The sequence below is a fragment of the Sinocyclocheilus grahami genome, unplaced genomic scaffold (assembly GCF_001515645.1).
Source record: "Sinocyclocheilus grahami isolate Dianchi unplaced genomic scaffold, SAMN03320097.WGS_v1.1 scaffold289.1, whole genome shotgun sequence".
NCBI classification, from domain to species: domain Eukaryota; kingdom Metazoa; phylum Chordata; class Actinopteri; order Cypriniformes; family Cyprinidae; genus Sinocyclocheilus; species Sinocyclocheilus grahami.
The window spans coordinates 715,512-729,928 of record NW_015505468.1 but is presented as its reverse complement, the minus strand read 5'-3'; the positions used below and the strand labels follow the sequence as shown (position 1 = coordinate 729,928).

General features: G+C 38.3%; 1 protein-coding gene across 7 annotated transcripts in view; it reads right to left on the bottom strand.

Annotated features, from left to right (window-relative positions):
* The window catches only part of adgrb2 (adhesion G protein-coupled receptor B2), a 336,322-nt gene that overhangs the window by 29,711 nt on the left and 292,194 nt on the right, over positions 1 to 14,417 (bottom strand). For 6 of the 7 annotated variants that reach the window (XM_016292623.1, XM_016292626.1, XM_016292627.1 and 3 more), the window contains exons 23-27: positions 12,615 to 12,700; positions 8,604 to 8,702; positions 5,465 to 5,636; positions 2,276 to 2,368; positions 314 to 691 (exon numbers count right to left, since the gene is read on the bottom strand). In XM_016292623.1, coding sequence (XP_016148109.1) covers positions 314 to 691; positions 2,276 to 2,368; positions 5,465 to 5,636; positions 8,604 to 8,702; positions 12,615 to 12,700 — 828 coding nt within the window. The remainder of the gene's footprint in view (positions 1 to 313; positions 692 to 2,275; positions 2,369 to 5,464; positions 5,637 to 8,603; positions 8,703 to 12,614; positions 12,701 to 14,417) is intronic. The other variant, XM_016292624.1, reaches the window with a different exon arrangement.

The window sequence follows — 14,417 nt, the reverse complement described above, 5'->3', positions numbered from 1 at the left end:
TTCAAAACAAAGCTTTAGTCAGGGCATTACACTGTGGAACAATTTTAGCATGCCCTAGCGAGAGCAACTTGTATGTATGCGTATACCTGCATGTTAAAGTTAAAAAGGAAAAGAGACCTGCGACTATGCAAAACTTTTATTGCACAGCCATGGAAACTAAGCAGTTACTTTGCACTAAATAACTTGCTGACAGCTAACCACTTATCTAATTAGCTGGCTAATATGCTCACGCTACGCTGTCAGCTCGACTCTAAAATTGACAGCACTAACTCTAATACAAACACATGCAATCAAGCTCATTTCAGAGACGTACAGTGATGTGGTTTTGCTCCAATACAAGGTTCTGCGTCTGGTGGAGAACGTGGGCATGGTTGTGGTTAAGCGTATGAAAGTGGTTGTGGCTCAGGGCGTGGGTGTGGTTCTTGTCGAGGGTGTGGTTGAGAGTATGGACATGGTTGTCGTTGAGGCTGTGGGCATGGTTGTGATTGAGAAGGTGGGTGTGGTTTAGAGTCTGAGTGTGGTTCTGGTGAAGAATGTGGGTGTGGTTATGGCTATGTCCATGACTGTGATTGGCCAAGGCTAGAGGAGGGTGGGCGGGGCAGGTTTGGTGGCAGCCTTGGCAGCACCCAGGTGAATATCGGAGAGAGCCGCACTGCTCCTGACTGTAGAGGCTGGGCCGGTGCGGGCACCTCTGCCGGCAAAGAGGCAGAACGGAGAGAAAGGTAGGAAGAGAGAAAAAATGAGGGGTGAGTTGAAGAGAGGAAGCGGAAAGGTGGAGCAGACCTGCAGAGGCAGTGATCCCTCTCATCCAAACAGATCCACACACACACTTGGAGAGTTCCTGCTGCAGTTACCATGGTTACATGCAAGTCTAGTCCTTTACATGAACAAATCACTGCAAGGCCCTGGGTAAAGGGCTTAAAAACTGCATGAAAATACCCCATAAGGTTACAAGTGCTAAGTATGTTACTGACATTCTTGATTGCTTTCTCGTATTGGATATAATTACTGGTAATTATAACTAATATTCATAACTAGTTGACCTTTCAAAAACATTTCAATACGAGCAAAGCTATTCAAAAAGCTTCTGATTTTAAAGGATTAGTTCATTCCAGAATTAAAATTTCCAGATAATTTACTCACCCCCATGTCATCCAAGATGTTCCTGTCTTTCTTTCTTTCTTCAGTCGAAAGAATTGAAGGTTTTGGAGGAAAACATTTCAGGATTTTTCTCCATATAGAGGACTTCAATGGGAACCAACGGGTTGAAGGTCCAAATTGCAGGTTCAATGCAGCTTCAAAGGGCTCTACACAATCCCGGCCGAGGACTAAGGGTCGAAACTATCGGTCATTTTCTAAAAAAAAATAAAAATATATATATACACTTTTTAACCACAAATGCTCATCTTGCACTAGCTCAACTTCACACATTACTCAATCACGTTGGAAAGTGACGTAGGCGGAAGTACCGACCCAGTGTTTACAAAGTGAACGTGTAAAGACTAAGTCAAACGCCCTTTACAAAAAAAGGTAAAACAACGTCAGATGATTGTGAAGTTGGAGGTGAAAATTAGATTTTCGCCCGACCCTACCTTTATGAACCAGTGTAGGTACTTCTGCCTACATCACACGTGACCTTTCCAACATGACTATGTTATGTGTGAAGTTGTGAATGCACATCGCAGACCTAGTGCAAGACGAGCAATTGTGGTTAAAAAGTATAAAATTTTTATATATTTTTAGAAAATGACAGATCATTTCTCCAGATAAGACCCTTATTCCTCGGCTGGGATTGTGTAGAGCTCTTTGAAGCTGCACTGAAACTGCAATTTGGACCTTCACTATATGGAGTCCACTATATGGAGAAAAATCCTGGAATACTTTCCTCCAAAACCTTAATTTCTTTTTGACTTTCTTTGACTTTTTGATCTTGGATGACATGGGGGTGAGTAATTTATCAGGAAATTTTAATTCTGGAGTGAACTAATCCTTTAAGTCTCTAATTTAACAAAGATTATATAACTTTGATCTAAATACTAGAAATTGCACAAAAGGGCTTTCCTAAAGGAAACAGGACACAGATGGGAGCTGACCAGGATTTTAATCAGCAACCTTCTCCAGAATAACCATTCACATACAGTAAGCCACCTGCTTCAATTTACAAAACAAATCTGATTTGAAACACAATAACCCAGTATTCTGTGATGTTTAAAAAAGGTGAAGCCAACCCTCTGAGAGTCCCATGTGAGATGAGATGGAATGGAATGCTATTCACCATGATCTGCACCTGGCCATTCTTGCAGGAGTCCGGAGAGTTTTCACTGTCATCTTTGCAACCACCCATCCTGCAGCGCACAGCATCCTGCACCTGAGGGAAGACAAGGGATACAGCCAGGGTGACTCACAGAGACATTCATTTAAATTTAAAACCATTAAATAGTAATATAAAACAAGAAGGCAACCAAACAAATAGGAAAACATCATAATTTCAAATCTCTCTAGGACTGTGCATACAGCAGCAGAATAAGGTGGTCAGTCCTGCTTGTGTTCATACACAGTTCAGGTATGAAAGGGAGTGTCAACCATATTCTATAACAATAGCTACCCCTTAAAATTTCAGGAGTCACAACTGAATTTTGAAAGTGAGTTTGGTTAGTATGTACTACATGAATGGAACCACAGTTGACAGTTGTCCCGTCAAGCGTGTGCTTTGCAGGTGTCAATCACTAATGTTAGGGCTGTCATCCTCTCTCAGTTTCTGAAAAATGTCAATACATACTCAATCACTTTATAACAAGTAGACTGTCAGTGATTCTTAAGACATTATTAAAAAAATGCATAGGAGGGGTGAATATCTTCCCACCATCCTGTGTTGATGCTAACATGAAACTAACGATAGTAGTAAATATCCTAAAGACACTAGCAGCTTCTATATACTCAGGAGAATCTATTGGTTTAATCTAGTTATTTTAGTAATCTACAGAGGGCATCTGTATGTGACTTCTCATAAAACATTGATATTAGTTTATATTCCTGAGTGACAAACATTGCAGTGAGCCTGTTTGCATTTCCGCAGGAGTTTACATAACTGCAGAATGTAAAGGCTCTACAACAATAGGGAGGAAGACACTCCCTTTAATAATAATAATACAAAAAAAAAGAAAAAAAAAAGAAGTGTGATAGGCTGTTTCCCCTGATGACAGTGTAGTCTTAGCAATGGGACGGCACTCATTTGCATACAGATTTATGGCCAAAATGCCTACATAATGACCAAGTGAAACCACAGTGTTTCCTAACTGGGAAGATCAGAGCTCTTGTTGCCAAAAAAGAACATATGAGACATGTTAATTCTACAACATGTTGTACATATCCCAAGTGGTTGATCTGCCACGACTTTTATGGTTTGCAAAGGTTACACGTTGAACAAATGACACTTTAATCTACTGGCGTCCTCCGAATAGCATCAAGCATATGCTGTTGAAACACTTTATTTATTGACTGCACATTCTCTGCACTGTTTAGTAAATTCCTTCTCTTTCTATTCAACTGAGCATGAGTTATTATGCTGCAACACTATTCACCGGCCTAGACCAGAATCTGTAATCAGTCTGCTCTCCTCCCCGCAACTAAAATTACGATGTGCAGGAACACTAGGCTGTTTCGCAAGACAGAGCGGGAGATGGTCTCATTCTCAGAGCTTGTTTATGGATGACTGTCTGCTGAGTCAAAGCTGTAGACGTATCAGAATGACACCCGATGGCATGCTTTCTAGGCTCTCTCTATCTTCAAAAATACATGAGAACAAACTATTCCCATAAACCATCCCCCACTCATTTGCCTGTGCTAATCATGAATGCTGCCTTTCCATTATTGGCTCTGCCATTTCAAAGTGTACTTTGCACATCAAACTGCATCTAGCGCAAGGATCCGGTGCACAAACTCCACTCTCTTGTTTTGCTAAAGCTATTAGGGATTACATCAAAGTCTCGCCATGGATTTTAATATATTTACTAAAATAATACCAGGATTTATTTTACTCTAATCCTTTGGTTTTGCGATATTGATTTAACATATATGGCTTAGCAATTTAGAACAGATTTTTTTCTCTCCCTCCTTAAACTCCAGCAGCATATTTTGAATTACTCGATACGTGTAAGTCAGCCAAGTTACCACAGTACATGCTGGATAGTTGAAACTGTCACATCTTGGCTACAGACCCACTACAATGTGACTATAGTTTGATCCATCATTTGATTAATTTATGGCCGGTAAGACCAACCCATTATAATGTGAAAGGAGTGCATGCCATTTCAAAATATTGACGGCTTCAGCGGTCCAAGCCAAGTTTAATTCCTAAGTGGGCCTTAAAATAATGGACTCAAATAAAAATCCTCCTCCAATTGCCATTTAAATACACCTCTGACTGTCCTCTAAGACTGGCAGTATAACAGTGGAACTTTTATTTCTTATATTATTATGGCCAATCACATGCACATAATAGTGTGATGAAGACAGAGGTTATCTAAGTCAGGGTTTATCAAACTCTTTGATGCCGGAGGCCAGGGATCTCTAAATATGAAAGTATGAATGTAGTATATGCACACACACACACACACACACACACACACACAGATCACTTTTGAATGATAGTGCTTATGTTTAAATACATATAATTTATAATATATAAAAATAAAACATACACACACACACACTACCATTCAAACGTTCAAAAGAATATTTACTTTTGATTAATTAAATGCATCATAGAAATTCTGTATATATCTACTATTATTTTTGTTAAAATAATAATACAATTAAATGATGTGCATTGTTGAAAAACAGAATATCAGTAAATATCAGTAAATTATAATAATAGTATATTAAATTAATATCCTAAGTTAAAGGGATAGTTCACCTTCAGTTGCTGGTCCCCATTGCCTTATATATATATATATATGGCAGAGTGGCCCGACGGAAGCCTCTCCTCAGTGCAAGACACATGAAAGCCCGCATGGAGTTTGCTAAAAAACACCTGAAGTGAGGACCAGTAACTGAAAGTGAACTATCCCTTTAACATGTTAACATTTTAAAAACCATTTTGTATTTAGGCCTTCCAAAGCAAATGTAATAATATTTTATGCAATTTTTCCTGCCAATATACTTTTATGTTACAACAAGGTTGTTAATTAAAAACAAAGCAAAATAATAATAATAATAAAACATATATATATTTTTATAAATACATACAATTCTGATATTCTGATGACCCATAAATGTTGTTAGCAGGCTACTTTTTCCTTGTGGGTGACCTTCTGCACAAGTTACCCAGTGAAGACTATTTCTGACCCAAAACAACCACTTTGACTTCTTATTAACTTTATTATTCATAATTGTGACTTTTATAATAATTTCTACACATATAACTGAATCATTGCCAGTTGCATCATAGATGTAACCCACTGACCTCTCGGCGCATGGCACAGTGCACGGTGATGATGACGAATCCCTGGACTGAATCAAAGACCGCAAAGAGCACCTGGAAGAGAGTTGATCGGCGGTCTGTGATGGCTAGCACAGCTGACATCCATGTGAGTGCCAACAGAGGGAGAACCACACAAGAGCTCCATAACGATGCCCTGTGCAGAGAGAGTACAGAGCAAAATGCAGTTGATCCTCCACACAGTAAGGTGGTGACATAACTGCACCTGGAATCATTAGTCATCAAGATATTATCATGATTAGAGTCAAGCTATGATGGTGTTGATGAGATTTAGAAACCAGCTCTGTACTACAGGCATTTCACTGAGTGTCAGTACAGCGTAAATTTATACTTGAGTCATTAGAGGGGTAATAATTAGAAACCTCCCGGACCTAGTTATTGCTACATTTTATATATGCAACATACGGAGTATTGAGAAAGCATAATTTAGAATTCCATACAAAAAAATATCACGGCAACCAAAGTTTCCGCCATATGTAGCAGATTTCCATTTTTAAGATTTTGCGTTTTATGTATTTATTTGTTTGTTTGTTTATTTTCAGAAAAAATGTTCACAAGAACTTTTGATGAATTAAATGCATCCTAGAAATTAATAAAATTATAATATCAATAATATACAATTCAACAATTTATGTTGTATGTATTGTTGTTTTAAATTATATTAATAGTATATTAAATTAATATACCAAGCTAACATGTTAACACTTTTAAAAATATTTTTAAAACATATTGCATTTTAAGATTCAGCCATTCAGTGGGGAAAAAAAGTATTTAGTCAGCCACCAATTGTGCAAGTTCTCCCACTTAAAAAGATGAGAGAGGCCTGTCATTTTCATCATAGGTATACCTCAACTATGAGAGACAATTTCCAAGTTTCATTTTCTGTATTAATTTATTTTATTTTTACAATTTGTTTATTTCATTTAGTAGGAAACTATGGTTACCATGGTCCATTTTCATAAGGGAATGACAACATGTAATCATGCAAAGACTACTACTACTTAATACTAATAATAATAATAATTATAATGTAATAATTTATAATAATAATTTATAATTCAATGAAAAGACACGCATAGTGAATCCAGTTTGGACACGCTCTCAGTTTGTTTGCAAAGCAGGCAAATAATTGCTTTTCATAATGCTGAGCACTCATGCTAACATGCCCTGATGAATTTCCAACATGTTGCTAATCCTACTGGAGTGTTTTGTTTCTGCATCATGCAGAGCCTATTTAGATAAATATCAGGTGTCAGTAAGGACTGTCCACATGGGCTCAGCCAAGCAAGGGCTCACCACAGCTGGGCATCAATTTAACATCTTCACGCTGCACTGACTCAGTCTCCTGCATATGACTGTGATGGGACGGACATTAGCAATGAGACAGAGGAAGAGATTTCCTTCTATGCAAATCTACAGTATGAGTTCTCATGCTCAAATAATAACAATGCAGAAAAGGTTGAGTTGGTAGATGTAAAAAAGCATGACTCAAATTAAATGTCCTCCCCTAACTAACTGGAGAGAGAGCATGGGGTTGGAATGGAGCAGGAACGCTGACATCGAATAAAATGAGGTGATTGGTGGGATCATGTGAACATGGTCCTCACAAACTTCCTTTAGGAAGTCCTCTTCATTCATTTCTATGAATGTAAGTTGTATTATGGCACCACACACAGTATTTATACTCAGATAGCAGAGGCAGAAAAAGCAGACAGCAAGGATGGGATGAGGAAAAAAAAAATGACAAAGAGAATGAGGAACAGAGAAGCGATATCATTCAATTCATTATCATTTCATTAACATGACTCCCTCCAGCAAATAGCAGAGATGAGTCCAATTTATCCAAAGCCAAAAGAATCAGAGGTGGCCCATACTCTGATCCACACTCTGGTTCTTTACCTCTTCAAAGAGCACAATCCTCCTTGTTTGTGTTTATGTGCATGTATTTGTGTTTTCAATATGGCTGTCAATTTAACACATACATTTTTTTATAAAAAAAAGTAATTGTATAAATAATACAATTAAATGAATTTTATTAATAAATATATATTTATAAAATAACATTTAAGTATGCGTTTTTCCAATCATAAGAGCAATTTGGTAGATGTACGACCTCTGTGTTTTTACAACAGTTATTCAGCATAGCGCGAGAGCCAGATATTGCGAAAAAAAAAAAAAATCCTGCACATATTTTTGTTTAATTTTCAAGTTAAAATCCTTGAAATAAGATTTACTAAATTTACGACACAAAGATATTAAGTATTTTAGTAAGTGTATTTTGTCTTACTGCAGTGGCAGTTTTCTGTCTCTTTTTTTTTTATACTTAATATAAGAAAAAAAAACTCTTGTATCAAAGACACATTCTCTAGAAACAAGTCTTAATATCTAAAAGAAATTTGACAAAAATACTTTAGTATTTTGCAGTGAAAAGATGTCCATTGGCACATGTAAACAAAACAAAACAAAACAAAACATGCACTGAATGAACGACCCCTAATGGCTGGTTCACACAGAACAGGTTTTTCAATTCCAGTGGACAAATTTTATTTTTTCTATGTAAACACACTAGACTGACATCTTTGATAACTGTGTTTCACGTATTTTGCTGTGTCTCGTGTATGATGCTGTGTCCTAAAAACGCTAAAGTTTAAAAAAGTTACACTTCCCGAGACCTTGTGTTTTTCTCCCTTCCACCACCCACGTCTTGCATTTTTCAAAGCAGAAACGTGTTCTGTGTGAATGGCCCCTAAGTCTGTCTTGGACACTTTTATGACTGGACTGCAAAATTTATTGCACTGAATTGTGGTTCCCGTAGGCTTATGTCTGACGAATAAACAATATATCGACTTCTAAAGCCATTTTTATAATGTCTATTCAATGATTTGCAATATTGTAATGCCATAAATGATCTTCTTTGAGGGCATTTTTCAGCGAAGATTAAAGAAAATGATGTAGTTCTGGAGTGTGCAGACAGGAGGGCGACTCTTTGAAGAGTTTCTGTTTCTTACTGTTAATGTTGGGCTCTAGAGAGAGAAAGAGAGAAAAAAAGAAAGATATGGAGAGAGAAAGAAGAGACAAAGAGAGAATATGGAATGAGACTAACATGGCGCTGCTGGCGGCAGAGCTGGACAGGGCAGTACTGGAGATCACACCGCACTTGGAGCATTTCAGGAGCAGCCTGCTACGCGCTTCCAATGGTGGACTTCAGGACCCAATACACACACACACACACACACACACACACACACATATATATATATATGTTCATACAGGAAAGAAATGTACGTGACACAAAGTAGGGAGGTAGGGAGTAATATAATAATAAAAAAATACCCATAAATATCCATCCATACACACATTCATACCGATACACACAAACATCACAAAGGTAAAAGGTTTGAATGTAGAATGGAGGGGAATTACAAATGGAATATTTGGAAAATGACGACAAAACACGCACATAAGGAAAGGGAACACAAAACAGAGAGGAAAAAGAAAGAGAAAGACAAAATTAAAGTAATGCCAAGAAAACAGCATCAAGCAATGAACAACAGCAACGACAGAATGAGATCTGTAATGAATGTCACAGCGTGAAAGTAGCTTGCGTGTGTCTGTGTGAGAGAGAGACAGAAAGAGACGATGATGGCAGGAAAATGAGAAAATGGAGAGAAACACAGTAAAATGCGACCACAGATCATTAACAATCAGCAGACGAGGCAGATGGGAGCTGCAAAGGCTAACCTACTTCAGCTGCTCACTGAAGTGTGTGTGTATTATAGAAAAGCTGCTGCAGTGAGAAGGATAGTCTCTCACTGTTGTCACACACACACACACACACACACGCACGCACATTCACACACATCTGATACTGCCCGTGACCCCCTGATTTGTGTAAGCATTGTTAGAAAACAGATCAGCACGTCCAGGTTGGTCTCCCTCAGGTCATTAACCACAAAGTTCAGTTTTTAATGAACCCCGTTTCAGTCTTTATAAATAAGAGCCTGGGATGTAAAAGGTAAAATGCACTAAAAATGTAAAGGAAAGTGAATACCTTTTCTTTTAGGAAAAATGGATTATGTATGTGTGAATACATATGTATTTTGTCTTGTTCCATTGGGAGATTTTTCCACTTTAAGTGAAAACATAAATAAATAAATAAATAAATAAATAAAGTGAGATTTATACATTCTCTGAAAATCATGATGTCTCAGGAAATGTTTATGCAGTTTTGTTTCCTGGGTAAAGTATTATTGTTTTAAGGTCAAGACTAAGATTGTGCATTGACTACATTGTTACAAAAAAAAAATAACACTGAACAATAAGCCAGTGTCAGCAGCATCAGAAATTAACTTTCACATAAGGGGCAACTGATTTTCAGTTTTTTATTTATTTATTTATTTAATAAATGTATCTATTTCAAATTAATGCTATTTCTTTTGAACTTTCTATTCACCAAAGAATCCTGAAATTTATATGCATCAACGCAACACAAAAACATTAAGCAGCACAACTGTTTTCAACACTGATAATAATAAATGTTTCTTGAGCAGCAAATCAGCATATTAGAATGATTTCTGAGGGACCATATAACACTGAAGATTGGAGTACTGATGAAAAAAGAATCAAATCAAAGGAATAGATTACATTTTAAAATATATTTTAAAAATCTGATGTTTGTGCATTATTAAAGCAACTGTATGTTTTTTACTTTGAAATACCAGTTTCAAAATCATTCGGTATACTGACATCTAATCAAGCGAATGGCTTGGGCTTCTGCTTTCCCACGCTCCTGCCAAATGTCTGCTCTGAGAATAAATAAGTTCGGTGGGCAGGTACAAATTTCTGCAAAAAGATCGGATTGCTTTATGACAGCAAAAAAATCCATGTGTACAGCTACCCACTGTAATTATGAGTGATATATTTACGACAGCGAATTCAACTCACTTAACTGGGGGGAGCTCCAAAAAAATCTACAAAACTACTGTACATACAGCTGCTTTAAGCCATTGTAAAACAAAAGCATTTTGTTTGAATTTTAGTGCTTTGAATTTAGTGTGTAATCTGAGATGCTGACTGAAACTGTAACGGAAACAAAAGGCAGCCTCATGTCACAGACTTGGAGAAAGTGCTCTGAACATCAGAAATATGGAAATGAGAGGCACTCGGGATCAGCAACGAAGAGCAGGAGCAGCTTATTACAACAATGGACTTGTGTGCCTTTTACACAGACAACCTTAAAACACTGAAAGCATGATCCTAAATTTAGTTTAGTATTTAACTGTTTAGGAAATATGTCCACCACAATAATAAAAATAGCCTAGTAATACTTTCTGTAGAAAATATGACTAATGCTTGCCTGTGCAACAACAGACACTAAGATCCTAGGGTGTTGAGGGTGGTTGCTAGGGCATTGCTATGCGGTTGCTAAGGTTTCTGAGTGGTTTTAATGCATTGCTATGCGGTTGCTTACTGGCCTACTTCCAATTATCTGATATTGCAGTCTCTAGATATGGCTTGGGTCCCTCCTTGGGGTCTATTTTATCGCCTGCCAGGTGCAGTCAGGTTGCTTTGAAAAGTAGTAGCACCTCCTCTAAATTAGTCACATATTTTGAGGTATCATGCACACAGCACAAAGAGTTACGTGGCAAAATGGAGCACTTGGGATTAGGGACAGACAGCAAACTCCTAAAGCACAAATATGCGTGATAAATCAGTGATGTTTGCTGTACTAAAAATGATTACAACTAAAAACAGAACTGCATATGTATTGTATGTGAAAGACCGCATGAGAGAGTATGTGAATATGGAAATGAGTCAGACTGAATTTAAACGCTGGGAACTTTTTATATCAAAGCCAATAGCTGAAAAATCCATAGTTAGCCATTGCAGCTCCCAATATGCATTGATCTCCCTTATAAATAAACATTACAGGAAAAGAAAAGTGGAAAAAAAGACAAATCAATTAGGGCAAAATTGCAGAATGTACTCTTGCCTGGAGGGATTACAAATATCCGGTCATTGGATTAGCTCAGATCTCTGATTAGCTCCTCATTCAATTAGTAAGACTCACAGTTTCCTGTCAAGACATCGGTATGGTGGTCCACCAAAGCAATGTCACATATCGAAATGGCATTTTTACAGCTTACATTCGGATTACAATGCAGAGAGGCTATTGGTAGCTATTAGATTCACTAATTCAGTTGCATTGTGAGCATTAAGGCTGTTCTCATGCCTTCAGTATAGTACTGGCAAAAACACGTTCATGCATCACAATGAGCTTGACAGCAGTTGAGCCCTGAGCTCATTTTAAACAATGTAGTGCACTTATCTTTGCTTAAAAACTGGGATTTCTGATGTGGCGTTAGTTTAATTAAAGATGGAGGGCTCTGAGAACCCTCTTGAAGTTTCCAGGTAGCCGATTCATGGAGCGGAATGGGAATATTCAATCTCTCAATGCGATTTAGCCTTTCGTTTGAGGTGAGGGATGTGGCGGTCCAATCATTAACACAAGTGTTTAATGGATCACTCTGCTTTGTGTCCAATCAAACAAAGGCAAAACAGAACAAGTGTTTTAAAAGCACAAGGGCTCCTTGATCCTGTCAGTATGTGCAGTTCCATGAACAATGAATATACACTTAGCTAATGACAGAGCTATCAGAAGACTAGCCTGAGGTTAGCAGGCCAGCAAATCAATACAAGTCCAGTAATGAAGCTGTCATATCTTGGCTTTCAGTCTGATGTTTTTCAACTTTTAGTGGTTGTGTGTGTGTGTGTGTGTGTGTGTGTGTGTGTGTGTGTGTGTGTGAGAGAGAGAGAGAGAGAGAGAGAGAGAGAGAGAGAGAGAGAGAGAGAGAGAGAGAGTGTGAAAATATGTGTGTGTGTGTGTGTGTGTGTGTGTGTGTGTGTGTGTGTGAGAGAGAGAGAGAGAGAGAGAGAGAGAGAGAGAGAGAGAGAGAGAGAGAGAGAGAGAGCATGAGTAATTTACTTCGCCAATACAAATATTTGACAGGATATTTTAAAACCTTCAACAGGCCAGTGGTAAATGAGTGACTTGGTGCAAATCCAGAAATAGATGGGTATCACATAGCCATCACTTTGACCTTCACTTACTTACCCTGCTCTCTGCTTTTTGGACTTGTCTGAGATGCCATCTCTAGACATGAGTTTGTTGAAGACCACTATTCCAATAAGCATGTTCACCTGCAGCAAAGAGATAGAGGGTGTGTTATTTGTTTTGTTAGATTTTTTTTGATGATAGATTATGCTGTTTATTTCAAGTCAGGATCTTATTTAGCCTGTGAGAGTAGTTGGTTGACTAGTTAGCAACAGGGTTATACTCAATTCAGAACTGAAACAAGGATGTCTTTTAAATTCCAATTCAACTCTCTAATTCCATTTGCATTTAAAAAGCAAACCACATGCAGAATTGCAATTCTAATCTGAATGTCATGAAATATAATTGAAATTCACATGACTGTACTTCTAACTAGAAATCAAAGTTTGCCAAGTTTGAAAGTCTAGAAAAAAGTAAAAAAGCCTTAAAGTTAATAGGTTTATAGACTTTATGATAGATAGACAGATACAATAGATCGACAGAACAATCTAGAATATATATAGATATAGAATGATTGAATGATTGATTGATTGAACGATTGAGTGAACGATCGACAGAACACTCAACAGATAGACAGAGACAGACAGATAGATAGATAGACAGATATATATATATATATATATATATATATATATATAGATAGATAGATAGATAGATAGATAGATAGATACTTCATTTGAACTACTGCAGCATCTAAGTGGAAGAAAATAATTTAGTACTTCTGGCCATTATTTCTGTATAAATACAATTTGGGTAGTGGGACAATAAAGCAGTGTTGTGAAGTGACCTTTAACCATGGAGCATTTACAGCAGTGGCGCGCTAACAGCCTGTGACAGGTGTTGTGGATTTAAGTCTGGAAGCAAATGGGCAGGTGGGATCATGAAGGGACAGCAATGCCCTCATGTCTCTCACCCACTCTCTCTCTCAACAGATTGTTGTCCAGTCCGCTCCAGCCAGCTGCTCACTGAACACACAGAGCACTGAAGAGGAGCTTAGACAAAGGCCATGGAAAGACCACACACACACACACACACAGGTTTGTTTTTGTGAAAAGTGGGGACATCCCATAGGCGTAATGGTTTTTCTACTGTACAGACCGTATTTTCTATTGCCCTACACCAACCCTACCCCTAAACTTACCCCTTACTTGATACACACAGGATTTGAGCCAGGCCTATACTGTTTCCCTTTCATGGGAACTTCGAACTGCGTCCTCTCGGGGTCACTATGGGGAACGCCTCGTCGTGACCCGTGTCTGAAGCATACATTGAAAAAACACCAACTCGTTGGCCGGCGACAGCTATGACATCACTACCGGTGCGAATATAGTATAAATAGGCACTGGGAGCACACATCATTCTCTTCTTCGTCTTCATTGACTGTTTTGTTTGAAGCGTGCATTTCTGTGGTAAGAGCGATCTATTCATCTCATTATGGCGCGCACTAGCAAAGCGTTTAAGGATGTGTGCATCAGTGTTGATGTTGTTTGACATCTGATGACACACACAATCTATGCGTTATTTGTTTGGGCGAAGAGCACGCGCGCGATGCCTCCGAGGGGGCAATCGGCGTGCACTGCGAGCGTTTTTTGCAAGGGAAAAGCTCCGCTCTCGTTTGTCTCATTTTTCGAGGAAAGAGGGGCAGCCATCTGCTTCCTGCGATTCAGGACCCGCCGCTGCTGAGGCATGGAAGGGAATGAGCTCGTGGGGATCGCAGGTGGATCTGGCCGATGAGTTTGCAGGGGGGTTTCGCTTTCACGATCGTCGGCTGGGCACGAGAGTGAGCCGCTGGAGGATGATGTT